Source organism: Diplotaxodon limnothrissa, linkage group LG18 (genome assembly GCF_057381915.1).
Source record: "Diplotaxodon limnothrissa isolate DT_005_m linkage group LG18, D_limnothrissa_male_GT1.1, whole genome shotgun sequence".
Taxonomy (NCBI): Eukaryota; Metazoa; Chordata; class Actinopteri; order Cichliformes; family Cichlidae; genus Diplotaxodon; species Diplotaxodon limnothrissa.
The window spans coordinates 8,293,324-8,307,894 of record NC_140613.1 but is presented as its reverse complement, the minus strand read 5'-3'; the positions used below and the strand labels follow the sequence as shown (position 1 = coordinate 8,307,894).

General features: G+C 43.6%; 2 protein-coding genes across 2 annotated transcripts in view; both read right to left on the bottom strand.

The window, feature by feature from the left end:
- Positions 1 to 14,571, bottom strand: part of pip4p1a (phosphatidylinositol-4,5-bisphosphate 4-phosphatase 1a) — a 37,524-nt gene that overhangs the window by 12,832 nt on the left and 10,121 nt on the right. The window contains exons 3-4 of the mRNA XM_085377691.1: positions 4,948 to 5,054; positions 1,474 to 1,579 (exon numbers count right to left, since the gene is read on the bottom strand). Coding sequence (XP_085233817.1) covers positions 1,474 to 1,579; positions 4,948 to 5,054 — 213 coding nt within the window. The remainder of the gene's footprint in view (positions 1 to 1,473; positions 1,580 to 4,947; positions 5,055 to 14,571) is intronic.
- On the bottom strand, positions 12,443 to 13,615 carry LOC146613034 (uncharacterized). Its single transcript, XM_085377542.1, has one exon. The coding sequence runs from the start codon at positions 13,613 to 13,615 to the stop codon at positions 12,443 to 12,445; it is 1,173 nt and encodes a 390-aa protein (XP_085233668.1).

Below are 14,571 nucleotides of genomic sequence, written 5' to 3'. Positions count from 1 at the left end.
AACCATTACCTCACCAAACTGCCAGGTTATGGTCTCTCTGAACTGCTTCGTAAGATGTATTGTTGTTCCAAATGGCTACACAGGAAGATGAAGTCAAAGGCTGGCCATCACAGCGAAGGGAAAGGCGTGATATCTTTTTAAAAACAGTGATAAGGGTGTCAGCTTCAGGGAGACACTGACAGGGCTGTATTGAGTTGTACGTATTAAATGTGCCACAAATAAAAATAATGAAAAAAGGAAAAGTAGAAAGAGGAATACACTGCTGTTTAGAGATAAGAGGAAAGCATGTGTGTGGTGGGGGTATGACAGTATCTGACCAAGTGACACAGAGTTCAGACAGACCATAAATCCTGCTTAAGTGTGTCACGCGAGGACACCTTGGAGAGCATGGCCAGTTCGATTCACTGACTCTATAATTTTCACAGCTGAGCTCAGACTGATCTCGCATGTACTGGTTTTATATTTCTTTGCACAAAGGATTAGATTTCCCTTTCAATCCTAATCCAAACTACTTATTGAAATAGTAGTATAACATTTTAAGAAATTAGTGAGGTTTAGTTAAAGAAGAAAAGATCAAGCCCTTCTCAAAAAGGAGTCATCTTGGCACCAACTTCAGGCTGTTAGTTTGTGGTAATACAACTATATATTACTGGACATCTTACTGGACACTAAGGAGTGCCAATACATCTTTCTCTGGCACGTATACTAGAGACTCGAACAAAATTCAGGATAATTCGTGTCGTCTTTCATATAGAAAACCTAAATAAAAACCTGTAACTACAGAAATCTACCACTGCACAGCTGAAGGTGAACCTCTACTGAGCTTAGGCGCCAGTAAAAGAAGGCTGTGTTCCTTTAATGTTTCTAATATAAGTGTGCCTTCATACATAGATGTGCTTTCATATACATCTATGTATGAAGGCACACTGTGGTTTTACAGGTGGTTAAACCTCTTCTAAGGTTGGACCTGTGACATAGATTAACCTTGTCTATTTAGTCAAGCTCTCCATTGAATTAAAATAAAGGTCTAAGCTTAATTCAGGTCTTGAAGATACTGGGAGATGGGCATCGTTACCTTGAACCTTAAGTCAACTTAAATAAGCCTAATCCACAGCTGATTCGGCATTATACCTGACAGACACGTTTGAACCCACCATCATTTAAATCAGTAATTCTCAAACATTTTCTGGCATACACCATTTAAGGAGGTTTATTCCCACATCCCAGAGATTTTTAAATAAAAAAAAAGAAAATTTATTCAAGTTGACTTTTAAACCCTACCCATATATTAATTCGATTCTGCTTTACTTCCCTCACAGTTTGAGAACCACTGCTTTAATCTAAATGAGCAAATTCCCCAAAACCTTGAAGGCAGAGCTTTTTATGATTTGAAATCCTGTGGTTATTTCCCCTAAAGCTTCTCATTTATTCTAATTAAATAGATGTTTTTTTAAAAAAGCAAAGAGCTGGTACCAGGAAGGTGTTGCTGCAGTGTCCACAGGAGACGCGGGCTCCAGCTGGCTGGGGATCAGGACTGGCCGGACCAGGGTGAACCGGGCCCAGATTTATTATCCTCTTACTGGAAGGAGACAGACAGACACACAACGTCAGCATTCGCACCAGAAGCGACTCGAGATATTATTCAGTGCAAGTGCTAGCTAATAATGCAAGCTGATGCTGGGAGCAGTCGTCTCAAGGGCTGACTGCAGCCTCATGAAATTCATCAGCATTCACTCCTCTCATTACTACACACACTGCTTTCCTACAATCAGCTTTCTCACATGGCTACAGTAGCTCAGAATCACTGATCAGGCCGCGGGGCTGAGATGTGTCTGGTTTAGTCAGCATGTCTGGTTTGAATGCAAAATAGTAATACTGGAGGTAAACTCTTAAAAGTAATTTACTGCAGGAAAAGTGGCCAAAGAGGAATGTGCATACACAACATATTTTATTACTACTTGAGGTTAATGGATGTCTTTTGCTAAACTGTAATACAATAAACTATGACATATGAACAGTTCATTCAGTACAATTCAGTTTTGTTTATTTATTATTCACAACCTTAATAATATAATATTAGAAACTCCAACAATCGAACAACTCCTACAAGGGAGCACTTGGCAACAGCGGGAAGGAAAAACTCTCTTTTAATAGGATGAAACTTCCAAGACTCAAGGAGGGGCAGCAATCCACTGCATCCGGTTGGGTAGTGAGAGAAAAAGTGCCAAGAAAGGCAGGACAAATGGCAAACTACAGCAGAGAGGGCCAGAGTTTAATAATTGTTCATGATTACATATAGCAGTGATATAAACACACTACTGTGAAAAGAGATGAATGAAGAAGATCCGCTCAATCTATCATAGGAAGACCCCCAGCAGCCTAACTAAGGGAGGATTCAGGGTCCAGTCCTAACTACCGTAATTGTCGGGCTATAAGCCGCTACTTTTTGCACAAGCTTTGAACCCTGCGGCTTTTAGTCAGGTGCGGCTTTTCTATAGATTGTCCATGATTTTTGTGATATCGTAAGACGATTTGTTTTGTTTGTTCCGCTGTTGTACGGCACTACGTTGCCTGGCGGAAGGATCGGGGTTCAAGAGTGGTATGTTAGTCACATGTCCGTCCGCCAGGCAACGTAGTGCCGTACGAAGTAGCGCGAAAAACAAACTTCAAAGTAGCGCTACGCATTCAGCGGGAGGCGTGGATGATGAGCGGAGATAAACTTGCGAAAAGCAAGTTATGCCCAACTCCACCGGTGGATTCTGACAGCGTGGAAAAGTGCGAAAACATCCACGATCACCAACGGATTTTGAAGGGCTGGACTGCTGCATGATGGAGAGGAGGACACCGCCACGGCCCTTCTGAGGGTGTTCGACTCCGACACTGACAACGAGGATTTCTTTGGTTTTGAAAGTGACAACGAAGGAGAGAAGCGGAGAGTGGATGACGAAGCCACCCTGAGCCTGTTCGTTTCCGACATTGGAGAAGAGGACTTTGGTGGTTTTAGTGCGCAGGAAGAAGAGAAAGATGGTGAATGACTGACTTTTCTTCTTGTTAAAGCCGTGTCACTACACCTGAGCCTAAAAGGTAGTCCGAATCTATTTTTCTGGTGTGCTGTAGGTTACTGTTATGTACTACATGTGCAAATATGTACCCATAACTTGTTTTTCAAAATATTAATAAAAGGGGTGTGTCTCCAAACAGCCATCTCTTTCCTGACAATTCCCTTTGTGCATATTCTCTTACATATGATAAGTCAACATTGAAACACCTGCGGCTTTTAGTCAGGTGCGGCTAATGTATGTACAAAGCAGGATTTTCCCCTGATTTTAGCTTGTGCGGCTAATATTCAGGTGCGCTTTGTAGTCCGGGAAATACGGTATAAGCTTTATCAGAAAGGAAAGTTTTAAGCCTAATCTTAACAGTAGAGAAAGTCTCTGTCTCCCAAACAGAAAACTGGGAGTTGTTTCCATAGTAGAGGGGAATGATAACCGAAGGCTCTGCCTCACATTCTACTTTTGAAAACTATAAGAGCCACAAGTAAGCCTGCAGTCTGAGAGCGAAGTGCTCCATTAGAATAATATTCAACAATGAGGTCTTTAGGATAAGATGGGGACTGAATATTTAAGACTGTGTATGTGAGGAGAAGAATTTTAGATTCTGGATTTAACAGGGAGCCAAACAGAATATGGTGGAAATAACAATCGCAAAATATTAATGTCAAATTGTGTTGTTTCTCCTGCTAATACATTTACATTTTGTATGCCATTGTTAAATATGCAACATATTCTCATTCTGATGAGGTCAGGTAGGATATTTACTCGTTGTTTAAAATGTATACAACAATCTCAAATGAAATTAATGGCTATAGAATTACTGATGTCAGAAATATTTGTCTTCAGCTGCCACGCCAGATAATGCAAGCCTTTTTATCCCTGAGCCTCACTTCATGATCTGCATTTACAACGACACATTAACTCTGAGTTTCACATCTTTATGACAACACATTTTGTAACAGTCAGTTGATGCTTGTTTACATAGCAGCATAAATCTAAAAATTAAAAAAGAAAAAAAAACATCTAAAAATGTTGCTCTTGCACATTTTATGCCTTGGGCATAAACAGAAATCTTTTCTGTTACAAATTACACATGGCAGCTGCAACATAATATTGAGACGACATGCAAAAGCTGTGCATCTCCAGTGACTGACATCAGCCATCTGCTTCTTACTATAACAGTCCCATACTATGAAAAAAGTCCCCTCTTTATGTGTTTAGGTAATTTCCTGTCAAGAGAGAACCAACTGGATCTGAACTTTCAGCAACCTTTAAAAAGAAAAAAATATAAAAGACATATCCCAAAAGTTACATTTTCATAAAACTAACTTTTCCAGTTAACTTTGCCCTTCTTTGTTCTGAAGAGGCTGCTGTGCTCATTATGCCCTCTGAGATTATAATATGAAGGAATTTGCTAAGTGTTCATTTGGTTGGTAGCTGCTCCGCAGGAATTCGGTGCATAATTAAAAGCAGATAGATGCTGAATGAATATTGTGATTTTTTTTCTTTGCTGCGAGGTTCAGAATAACAATTAAATCTCAACATAACCCCCACATCTCCAAATACACATTTAAGAAAAAAAAAAAAACACATAATGCATCCACTGTATCATCCACACAGACACACCTCTCATAATTCTAATGACATGCAGAAGTGAAACTCACGATGCAGTTGTTCTAATTAGGCTGTTATTTCCTCATCCGGCTGGCTGAGCACTGCATGTAAACTGTGCTGGGAGCATAGCCTTAATTGAGGGACTGCTGCTCCCATTGCACCTTGTTTCCTCTGCTTCACTTCTCTCTCGCAGAGAGATGCAGTGTTATTGCAGTCTCACAGTGGCGTGCACACACACACACACACACACATTCACAGACATACACAAATAACTTCTCACCAATATGGTCGGGGACAGGCAATCCTCTGGGAAGTGACTTTGCAGATGAGCAGACAGTTGCAGGGGCATCGCACGTACTTCTTTCCTGCTGGGGCATTCTTAATGGGCTGCAGAGGGAGACAGAAACACACAGGAGGGAGAGATAAGACCGCAGAAAAACACATTCGAATAGGAATAGATAACAAGCCAATTATTCATGATGGACGAGAATTAACCAATACTACACGAGGGAGAGGAGTATGCCAGAAGATATTGGCGTGAGTGTACAGAAGCTGCAGGTTAAGGAAGATAGTTGTGATTTATTATGGGAAACTGTTTAAAAGACTAATAAAGAGTGCAGTCAACAGACAACTAACCAAATGAACATCTATGGGAGATTTTGGACTGATGTTTAAAGCCTTGTCCACATATAAAAACAATTCAGGGTCTATCGCTTTGTACCTGGTTGTAAGTGGACATAGATGGCGGTGACTGTCATAGTAAAACCACTATACAGGTGGTGTAATAATCACATTTGAATTTCAATTACAATTTCAGCTTCTGCTGACAACTAAAACAAGATAAAGTTTTGCAATAATGGAGTTTGCTTTTGCTTGTGCCCCTCCATAAATGTTTAAATTCACTCTCTGCCAGACTGTGGCAGGTCTAGTTACGCTCAAGCTTATTTATTTAAAGCTATTCAGTAAGAAAAAAATAATTATTATTATTTTTTAATTTTTAAGGTTTAAAAAGTCTATATTTTTACCCCCCAAGCATGTAATCGTGTCAAATAACCACAATCTTTTTTGGGTGTTGTTGTTGTTCATCCATCTCTACAGTCTTGTACAACCTATAGAATATTTCTCAATGAATCAAGAAGTGCTGAAGTCCGTGCTGAAATCAGTTAACAGTGTTAAGGATGCACTGATATATTGGCTGACCATTAGCATCATCAGGCTTTGAGCTTGGATGACAACCACTGGCCAACAATGAAAGTGGGCAGTGTTTATTTGTTGTGTAAGGGCCAAAAGCACAAGCTATATAAACGATATTACTCAATTTCGATTCAGTTTTATTAATATCGCGCCAAATCACAACTTCTTTTAGCAACCTGAAGCGTTGCCCCCTGGTGGTCTGGTAAAAGAAGGCAGGCATAACATATTTCCCATTTACATTCACTTCATGTTCCTAGACGCCACATCATTTCCATACTTTAAACAGTCTATGGATATTCTGATAATAACAAAAGCAAAATCAACAGCTTTTCCAGTCAAGTTATTACTTGTAAGCAGGGAGGTGGGTTGCAACTAATTTTTTTGTTTCGTTTTTACCAGCCCAATGGTATGATGTAATGCACTTCTATTGCCAGATGGTGGTGCTAAAGTACCTAGAAGAACAAAAATGAACTGATATAATGCCTTTCTACTCCATTTAGCACTTAAAGCTAACTAGTCACCCAATCACACACGCACATATTCATAGAATGCTTTCTATCAATCTCACACACAAACATACCCACACACACTCCAATGGCTGTACTAGGGATCATTCGAAGTTCAGCATGCCCAAGGACACTTCAACATGCAGAGTGGAGGACTCAGAGATCGATCGACCTGTTCCAGTTGGTAGATGACCAACTCTACCCCGTAAGCCAAAGCTGTGAGGAAAGGATGCTAATAATAATAAAGCGCATGTGGCGCAGTGAGATTAGGGACCGATTATTTTTTGAAGTCGTCAAATATCGGAGCGCAGCACACCATGACCCCATGTGCTGCTGCGTACACAGCAAATTAAAAAATAAAAATAAAACAGAATGCATGAAATGATTTTTGGTGGCTGTGGCGGGGCGTGGTCGGCGGTGCCGCTGCAGGGGAGGTGGACGCACCTGCAGGGCATCTGCCAGGTTAAAAGTGTGCTGGGTCCACTGTCGTTGTTGTTGTGTAGTTAGGCTGGCAGCTATAAAGCTGCAGCTGTGTTGTAACAGCAACTGAGTGATAAGTGTGAATAAAGATGCTGAAAAGCATGTTTGTGGAAATGTCATCGTCGGATCTGCCATGGTCCTCTCACAGTGGCCTTCATGTCTGCTCAAACAGCAATGTTTCATCAATTTCATAGCACACACTTGGAAAAAATAAAAATAAAACAGGGTCACTGCTTAACAGATGGGCAGCAGCCTGCTCAGCCTCCTAGTACTGAAGCCCAAGATGGTAAGTTTCAAAATAAGAGCAAGAGGGCTGTCAACTCGTCACTTGGGAGGAATAAAAAAAATAAATAAACAAATAAAAACAGAAAAATTCTAAAATGAGTTGCCAAATATATTTATTCAGCGATTAATATGCATAGGCAACCTGCCCAAGTGATGTTGGAAACACCACAATATTACACAACATCACCCAGAATGAAATAACATCCCGCGTGTCCATCGTGCTGCGTTCTCGCCACAGCGTCATTAAACCCCGGCTAACCAGATCAGAGTGTGCCTTGTTCGTTTCCAGATCCATTATCAATTCCGCTTACAATGCCCGGAGGAATGAAGTTCTTTTCTCCACTCAAGTGAAAACTAATATTAGGAGTGATCATTACACAGTGGATTAGCCAATTTTGTACAATTTTAAAGTTGCCGTGGTAAAATGATATTTCAGTCTTAATATTTATTTCCTACAAAAAAAAAAAAACGTAATTAAATTCTCACTGTTACAATGATCCGTTTCGGTATAAGAGATTAAAAAAGGGTGAAGTTCGTGTTCCAGTTTAACTGTGTAATATTACAGTCGCAGAGGTTTCTATCATTCAGCCCATAAGATAATCTATCAGTTAAGCAAAAATAATGAGCAGTTACAGGAAATTAACCTTGACCACAGTCTAAATATTGTCTTCGGTGAGACAACAACTCATCCAACGCTGCATGTGACAACTCCATATATAATCATTTCTTCCGCTCTATGAGCTATATCGCTGCTCCCAAGAGACTGCATCATGATTATACACTGTTAACCTTTGCTGTATTTTTCACAGTAAAATACCACAAAATGCCCAGTAACTTACCTGAAAACATTTCTACAGTTAATTACTGTAATTTGCTTTGCATTATGGGTATATTAAGGTTATTTACATTTACTTACTGTATTTTTTAAAATTGCGGTAGTAGTTATACCTACCGTTAACACATTAGCAGTAGTGCTACTGTATTATGTGATTTGAATGGTTCATCATACTGTTTGTGTATTTTTACTCTTTCAGTGGTTGGTTGCAATAGTTGTAACGTGCGGTGGAGATGAAGCCAGCCGCGGAGGTGTGCAGGTGGATAGCGAATGAGCAACAGCTTCTGACTTTCCAAAAAGTACTCATTTATTTACAATATCAAAAATAAGTGCTACCTCTACCACACATTACTGAAGAGCACACTAGTCCGCGTACACACGGGAGCATCCATTACAGGAGGAGTGCGAAGAAGAACAAAAAAGGGGGTGACACCAGTCGTGAGACAGGAGGCGCCGCCATGTGGTGATACACTGCATTACGATAGCAACTGTTACATAGTCCCCCCTGGTGAGAAAAAGGCTGTCCTCAGCCATACACAGCTGGAAAAGCACACACCACACCTAACAGTACCCTATACATAGAGGTTACAGCTAAGATTAGTGCACACACAGGGCAAAAGACCATTTAAAAATGAAATTGGTGAAAATAAGACGAACATGTACAGTGGAAAATCAGTCTTCTTAGTTTTTTCACTTTTTCCTTTTTTTTGTTTTTAAAGTAAATGCCAAGAATGAACCTTAACGCACTAAAGAGCCATAAAACTGGATTAAGTAGAGCAAACAGAAACATCTACATATCATGACTCAAAGTAGCAATGCAACAAGACAGCATCAAACAGGTTTAACCAGAACATTTCACTTCAGATCAAGCCTGGTTGTGTGAAAATCATTAGTCCATCTTTTGTTGCTCCAGCCAGACGTAACTCTGGGGCAACGTCTGAGCCTGAGATTGTAATGTCCACCAGCAGCTGGGTGCTGGACAGATCTGGGTGAAACACTCTCTGGAACAGCGCCCACACCAGAAGAAGAGTCAATGTCCGGTAAATCAAAGGGGAATGGCTCAGAGCCAATGTCAGTGTCTGCAGGGGGGCCAGGGTGGGCCTGAGAGTCAGAGTTCAGACCCTCTGCGGTCTCTCTCTCGGCAGGCGATGAAACAGAATGTTCTTTGGAAGTGAGAGAGTCCCAGGTATGGAACGGTTGCATGTTCACAACATGATAAACACCTGCATCCACACCGGAGTCCACCCAAGTGAGCCTGTAATTAACATCACTGAGTCTCTGAGATACACACAATGGTCCCTGAAACAGTGGTGCAAGTTTAGCAGTAAAGTTAGACTGAGCATCTGACCTGGGGTGTGTCTTAACTCTCACAAGGTCACCAACACGAAACGTGGCATGTCGATGTCTCAAGTCATAGTAATGTTTTTGTCTGTCATGGCTATAGTCCAAAGCTGCTTTGGCGTGGTCGTGAGCTTCCTGCAGGGAGGCTCTCAGAGTCTCAGGGTAAGGCACACCCGGTTCATCAACACCTGCTGTAGAAGGCTGAGTGATAAGGTCAAGCGGGGTGTCTAACTCACGACCATAAAGCATCATGGCAGGAGTCAAACCTGTACTGCCATGAGGGGCGGTGCGCAGAGCAAAGCAAATCTGAGGGAGAAACTTGTCCCATGATGTGTGCTTATCACCTACATAAGCGCGGATTGCAGTTTTCAGAGTCCGGTTGACGCGTTCAGTAGCATTTGTCTGAGGGTGATATGCCGTAGTGAGTCTGTGCACCGAGCCTAATGCAGAAACAACATGTTCAAAAAGCTCACTCACAAAAGGAGACCCTCTGTCAGAAATCAGGTAAGTGGGTGTACCATGTCTAGCAAAAATGTCAGTGACGAATTTACCAGCTGCTACCTGAGATGTAGCTTCTTTGACAGCACTGGCTTCAACCCATTTAGTCAAATAGTCAACAAACACGATCAAATAAGCATTACCAGTGGGGGTGCGGGGAAGTGGCCCAACAAAATCCACACCCACATACTCCCAGGGTTTCTGGGGGACAATGGGAACCATAAGACCGGCTGCTTTTTTCTGACTTGGCTTGGTGAGTTGGCACACTGAGCATGAAATCACATAGCGTTTCACATCAGCTGCCATTTTGGGCCAGAAAAACCTAAAACGCAGTCTAGCCAATGTCTTAGAAACACCCAAGTGACCTGCTGTGGGGTGGTCATGGTAATAGTCCAGCAAGGTGCCTCTCATGGAAGTAGGGGCAAACAGTTTCAGCTCTTTCAAAGGGTGCAAAGCACATGTGGACTTGGGTTCCCTGTGATACAAAAGAGAGTCATACACAACATACTGTAACAAGGTGGCATTGTCCGAGCTGTTCAGAGAGTCTGCTTCAATGTCTCTGAGGAGTGGACCTGTGACGTGATCGTCTAACTGCAGCTGTCTCAATTGTGAACGGTCAGCCAGAATGACGGGGGGCAGAGTACGAATGTCCAGGCTGCCCATAACAGCATGATCTGGTAAAAGATCAGTCGGCCTGTCACAGGTCAGAGGCAAAGGGTTGCGTGACAGTGCGTCGGGAACTTTGTTTTGTGCACCAGGTTTGTGCACTATTGTGAAATCAAAGTCCTGCAAACGAAGTGACCAGCGGGCGAGTCGGCCCGTTGGGTTTTGACGAGACATGAGCCACCTGAGACTGTTGTGGTCAGTGAAGATAGTAACATGAACACCTTCAACATACGGGCGGAAGTGTTCCAGAGCCCATATCACAGCGAGGCACTCCTTCTCTGAAGTGCAGTAGGGGAGTTCAGCTTTGTGAAGGGAGCGACTAGCAAAAGCCACAACGTACTCACGACCCTTGTCATCCTTTTGCATCAACACTGCCCCAAGACCAATGTCACATGCATCGGCGTGAATGGAAAAGGGACGGTTGAAGTCTGGAAATGACAGGATCGGGGCTGATGTGACATGATCCTTCAAAGTGTCCATGGCCCTTCGACAGCTGTCGTCCCAGTGGAAAGCATTGTCCTTTCTGGTGATGGCGTGAAGAGGTTCGGCATGGCGGGCATAATTCTGAATGAAGCGTCGATAATAGCCAGTCAAGCCAAGGAACTGACGGACGTGTTTCACTGAGGTTGGGGTATCAAACTCCTTAACCGCCTTTACTTTGTCTGGATCGGGCTTAACACCTGATGATGTGATGCGGTACCCGAGAAAGGTGAATTCATCGAGGCAGAATTGGCACTTTTTGAGCTTCAATGACAAGCCAGCAGCCTGGAGTCTGCCCAGCACCTCCTCAAGATCCACTAAGTGCTGTTCAAAGGTAGGTGAGGCGATAACAATGTCATCCAGGTAGACTGCGCACGTTTTGTAAATGAGGCCAGCAAGCACAGAGTTCATGAGTCTCTGAAAAGTTGCAGGTGCGTTGCAGAGCCCAAAGGGCAGCACCCGAAACTGGAAGAGACCGCAGTGAGAGATGAAGGCAGTTTTAGGCTTCGAGTCCTCTGCTACAGCAACCTGCCAATAGCCTCGCGCTAAGTCCAATGTCGAGACAAACTTTCCTCTTGCCAGAAAGTCCAAAGACTCATCTACACGAGGCAGGGGATAAGAGTCTTTTCGGGTAACTTGGTTGAGCCCTCGAAAGTCCACACAAAACCTTGGTTCCGTGGCCGCTCTATTTACAATGACTACAGGAGCTGCCCAAGGGCTTGTGGAAGGTTCAATGATGTTGTCCTTCAACATTTGTTGTACTTGTTCTTCAATCACACGTTTCTTAGCAGGTGACGTGCGATAGGGTGGGAGATTGACAGGTGTTGCATTGCCAGTCTCTATGGCGTGCTCAGTGAGAGCCGTTCGACCAAGTTGACCATCAAACAAGGAGCTAAACTTGCTGAGCAGATTGAGTAAAGCATCCTTGTTGTTCTCTGAGAGACTTGCTTCAGACAGTTTGGCTGTTAAGTCTGAGCGAACCAAGTCCAAAGACATCAGTGTTCCAGGTGAATGTGAGTAATCATTTTGAAGGTCCTCTTCATCGTCTGCGAGTGGGCAGGGGATGTCCTCAATGTAGACGGTTCTAGTGGGAATGTGAATAGAAACAGAAGCTCTTGCCATAAAATCCATTCCCAGAATGAAAGGAGAGGACAAATCTGGTATTATTGCAAAACGCTGGTAAAAGTTCTTGTTCATGAATCCAATATTGAGCCAAATAACACCGTCAGGGATACAGGGAGCATTATTGGCAAGGTTAACTGCAGGACCATTCCACTCACTTGTGTTTCTAGGGTGAGAGTCATTTACTTGAATGAGATCTGTTCGTACAGCCGAGAGGGAAGCACCCGTGTCGAGGGTAGCATCCACAGATGAAGCATTGAAGTTCACTTTCGTTCTTAGTGGGGTATTCCAGTGGACTTGTGAAAAATTGTCTTCCAAGTGTCCAAGACTGTGTCCACCCTGTAGTGAATCGGGCGTGTGAGGCTCCGTTAGTAACTGGGGGAAGGTTGGCCTCTGTGAAATGTCCTGCCCCCCCTGTAGTTTCCCGACTGCCTGTATTGTGGCTGGGATGTGGTGCTGCTTAATTCCACCTTTTCATGGCCAGGGTCAGAGGGGCCAGGTGCCGGCAATGGCTGGACTGGGCCATGCCTAGCGGTGTTCGAGGCTCGTTGTGGCAAATGAGGTTGGGTGTTACAGTTTGGGCAGGTGCGTGTGGTGAACCCTGGCTGAGAGCATTTGAAGCAGTAAGGTTCAGGCTTATAGTTGTCTTTGCTACATAAAGCAGGCTGTGGTCTTTGTGGTCCAAGCACTGAGTGAAGCTCATGAGCACGTAGCAGCAGGTCCATTACAGAAGTGACATTAGCGCCATACAGGGCAACTCTGTATTTTTCAAGAGCATGTTTACTAATTAGGTCGATTCTGTCTTTTTCAGGTGGAGGACTCTTCAGTTTGTCAAACTCACTCAACATGTGGGCAACAAAGGTTGGGAGTGGTTCGTCCTGAGCCTGAACACGATCTAAAATTCCTCTCAGGATGCGTTCTTGGTTGTCGGAGGGCAGAAAAACTGTCTTAAACAGTTGACAGAATTGAGCCCATGATGTGATGTGGGAGCTCAATGCCTTGAACCATTTCCCGGGCTCTTTTGCAAGAAAGTGTGGCAGTTCGTTTAGCAATTGCCCATCGGTTAGGTTCAATGAGGCTTTGTATGTGCCAACTGCATTTAACCAGTCCTCAGGTTGCACTTTGCCGTCCCCAGCATACACAGGAGGCTCCAGTTTTGCGTGATGTAAAGCTGCCGCAATCACTCTGGAAGTGCTGCTGAGCTCAAGTGAGTGAGATGGGAGAAAAGGATTTGTAGGTTGAAATGGGTTGCTGGGCAGGAACGGATTGGTACTGTTGGTGGGTTCAGTTTTGTCTCTCGCAGGAACATGAGGTGTCGATGTGGCCATTGGGAAAACAGGAGACTGTGGGACTGCAGGAGGGGGAGAGCTCCCCATTGTGAGTTGGTCCCACTGCCTTAGTAAACTCTGCTGTATGTTCAGTGAGTCACGTAAACAATCACTAAGCTTATTCACCTCAGTTCTTAACTCCACCACTTGTTGGCTAAGGCTAGGAGTCACATTTTCAACTATCTGGCACATAGGTAACGAGGTAAGTTCCATGTCTGAGTCAGTCGTCTGGGCAGTGTGCCATTGTGATTTCAAAAAAATTAAGCCGCTCCAGGGCACAGTGTAGTTATTGATATAGTAGTAAAAGAGTCAGATCAGACTAGAAAGACAAAAATGCAAAGATTAATTTTAAATCGTTTCGTTATACTGAGCCGAAGACCAGCACCAACGGTTGTAGTCGGCCAAGTTCTCACTTACATGTGCTACAGTCAGTCTCAGCAGAGGGAAAGGGGAATGGAAAGCCAGCAGAAATGTTCATGTCCAGGCTCTCCACAGAAGAATTAATCCTTAGAAGACGAAACCAACAGCACGTCCAAATAACAAATCCACGGAGTCCATTCGCGTCGCGGAGTCAGCTTCTCTCTTTTTCTTTCTCCCAAGCAGAGCAGCGGCACACCGCGGTATCCAGAAATTAGTCGGGTCCCACCTGAGCTGAGGCTGCGGCCATGGCTGGAGAAAACGTCCGAGCGTCCGCAAAACTTGGGGGATTTCCGAGACAGTTCACGTGCTAGAAGAGAAGAATCCTCGGCGGGATGCAAAAATCGTCTGAAGTCCAAGGGGAAAAAGTTCGGGCGCCAGTTGTAACGTGCGGTGGAGATGAAGCCAGCCGCGGAGGTGTGCAGGTGGATAGCGAATGAGCAACAGCTTCTGACTTTCCAAAAAGTACTCATTTATTTACAATATCAAAAATAAGTGCTACCTCTACCACACATTACTGAAGAGCACACTAGTCCGCGTACACACGGGAGCATCCATTACAGGAGGAGTGCGAAGAAGAACAAAAAAGGGGGTGACACCAGTCGTGAGACAGGAGGCGCCGCCATGTGGTGATACACTGCATTACGATAGCAACTGTTACATAGTGCATTACATTTTAACTCTTTCACTGCCAACCATTTCCAGATTTTCCTCCAACCTATGCCATTTGTCAGTATGATACCAGTGAAAGT

What these genes read in the sequence shown, in the direction of transcription:
- LOC146613034 (XM_085377542.1), bottom strand. Translation starts at nt 13,615, where the DNA reads ATGGAACTTACCTCGTTACCTATGTGCCAGATAGTTGAAAATGTGACT.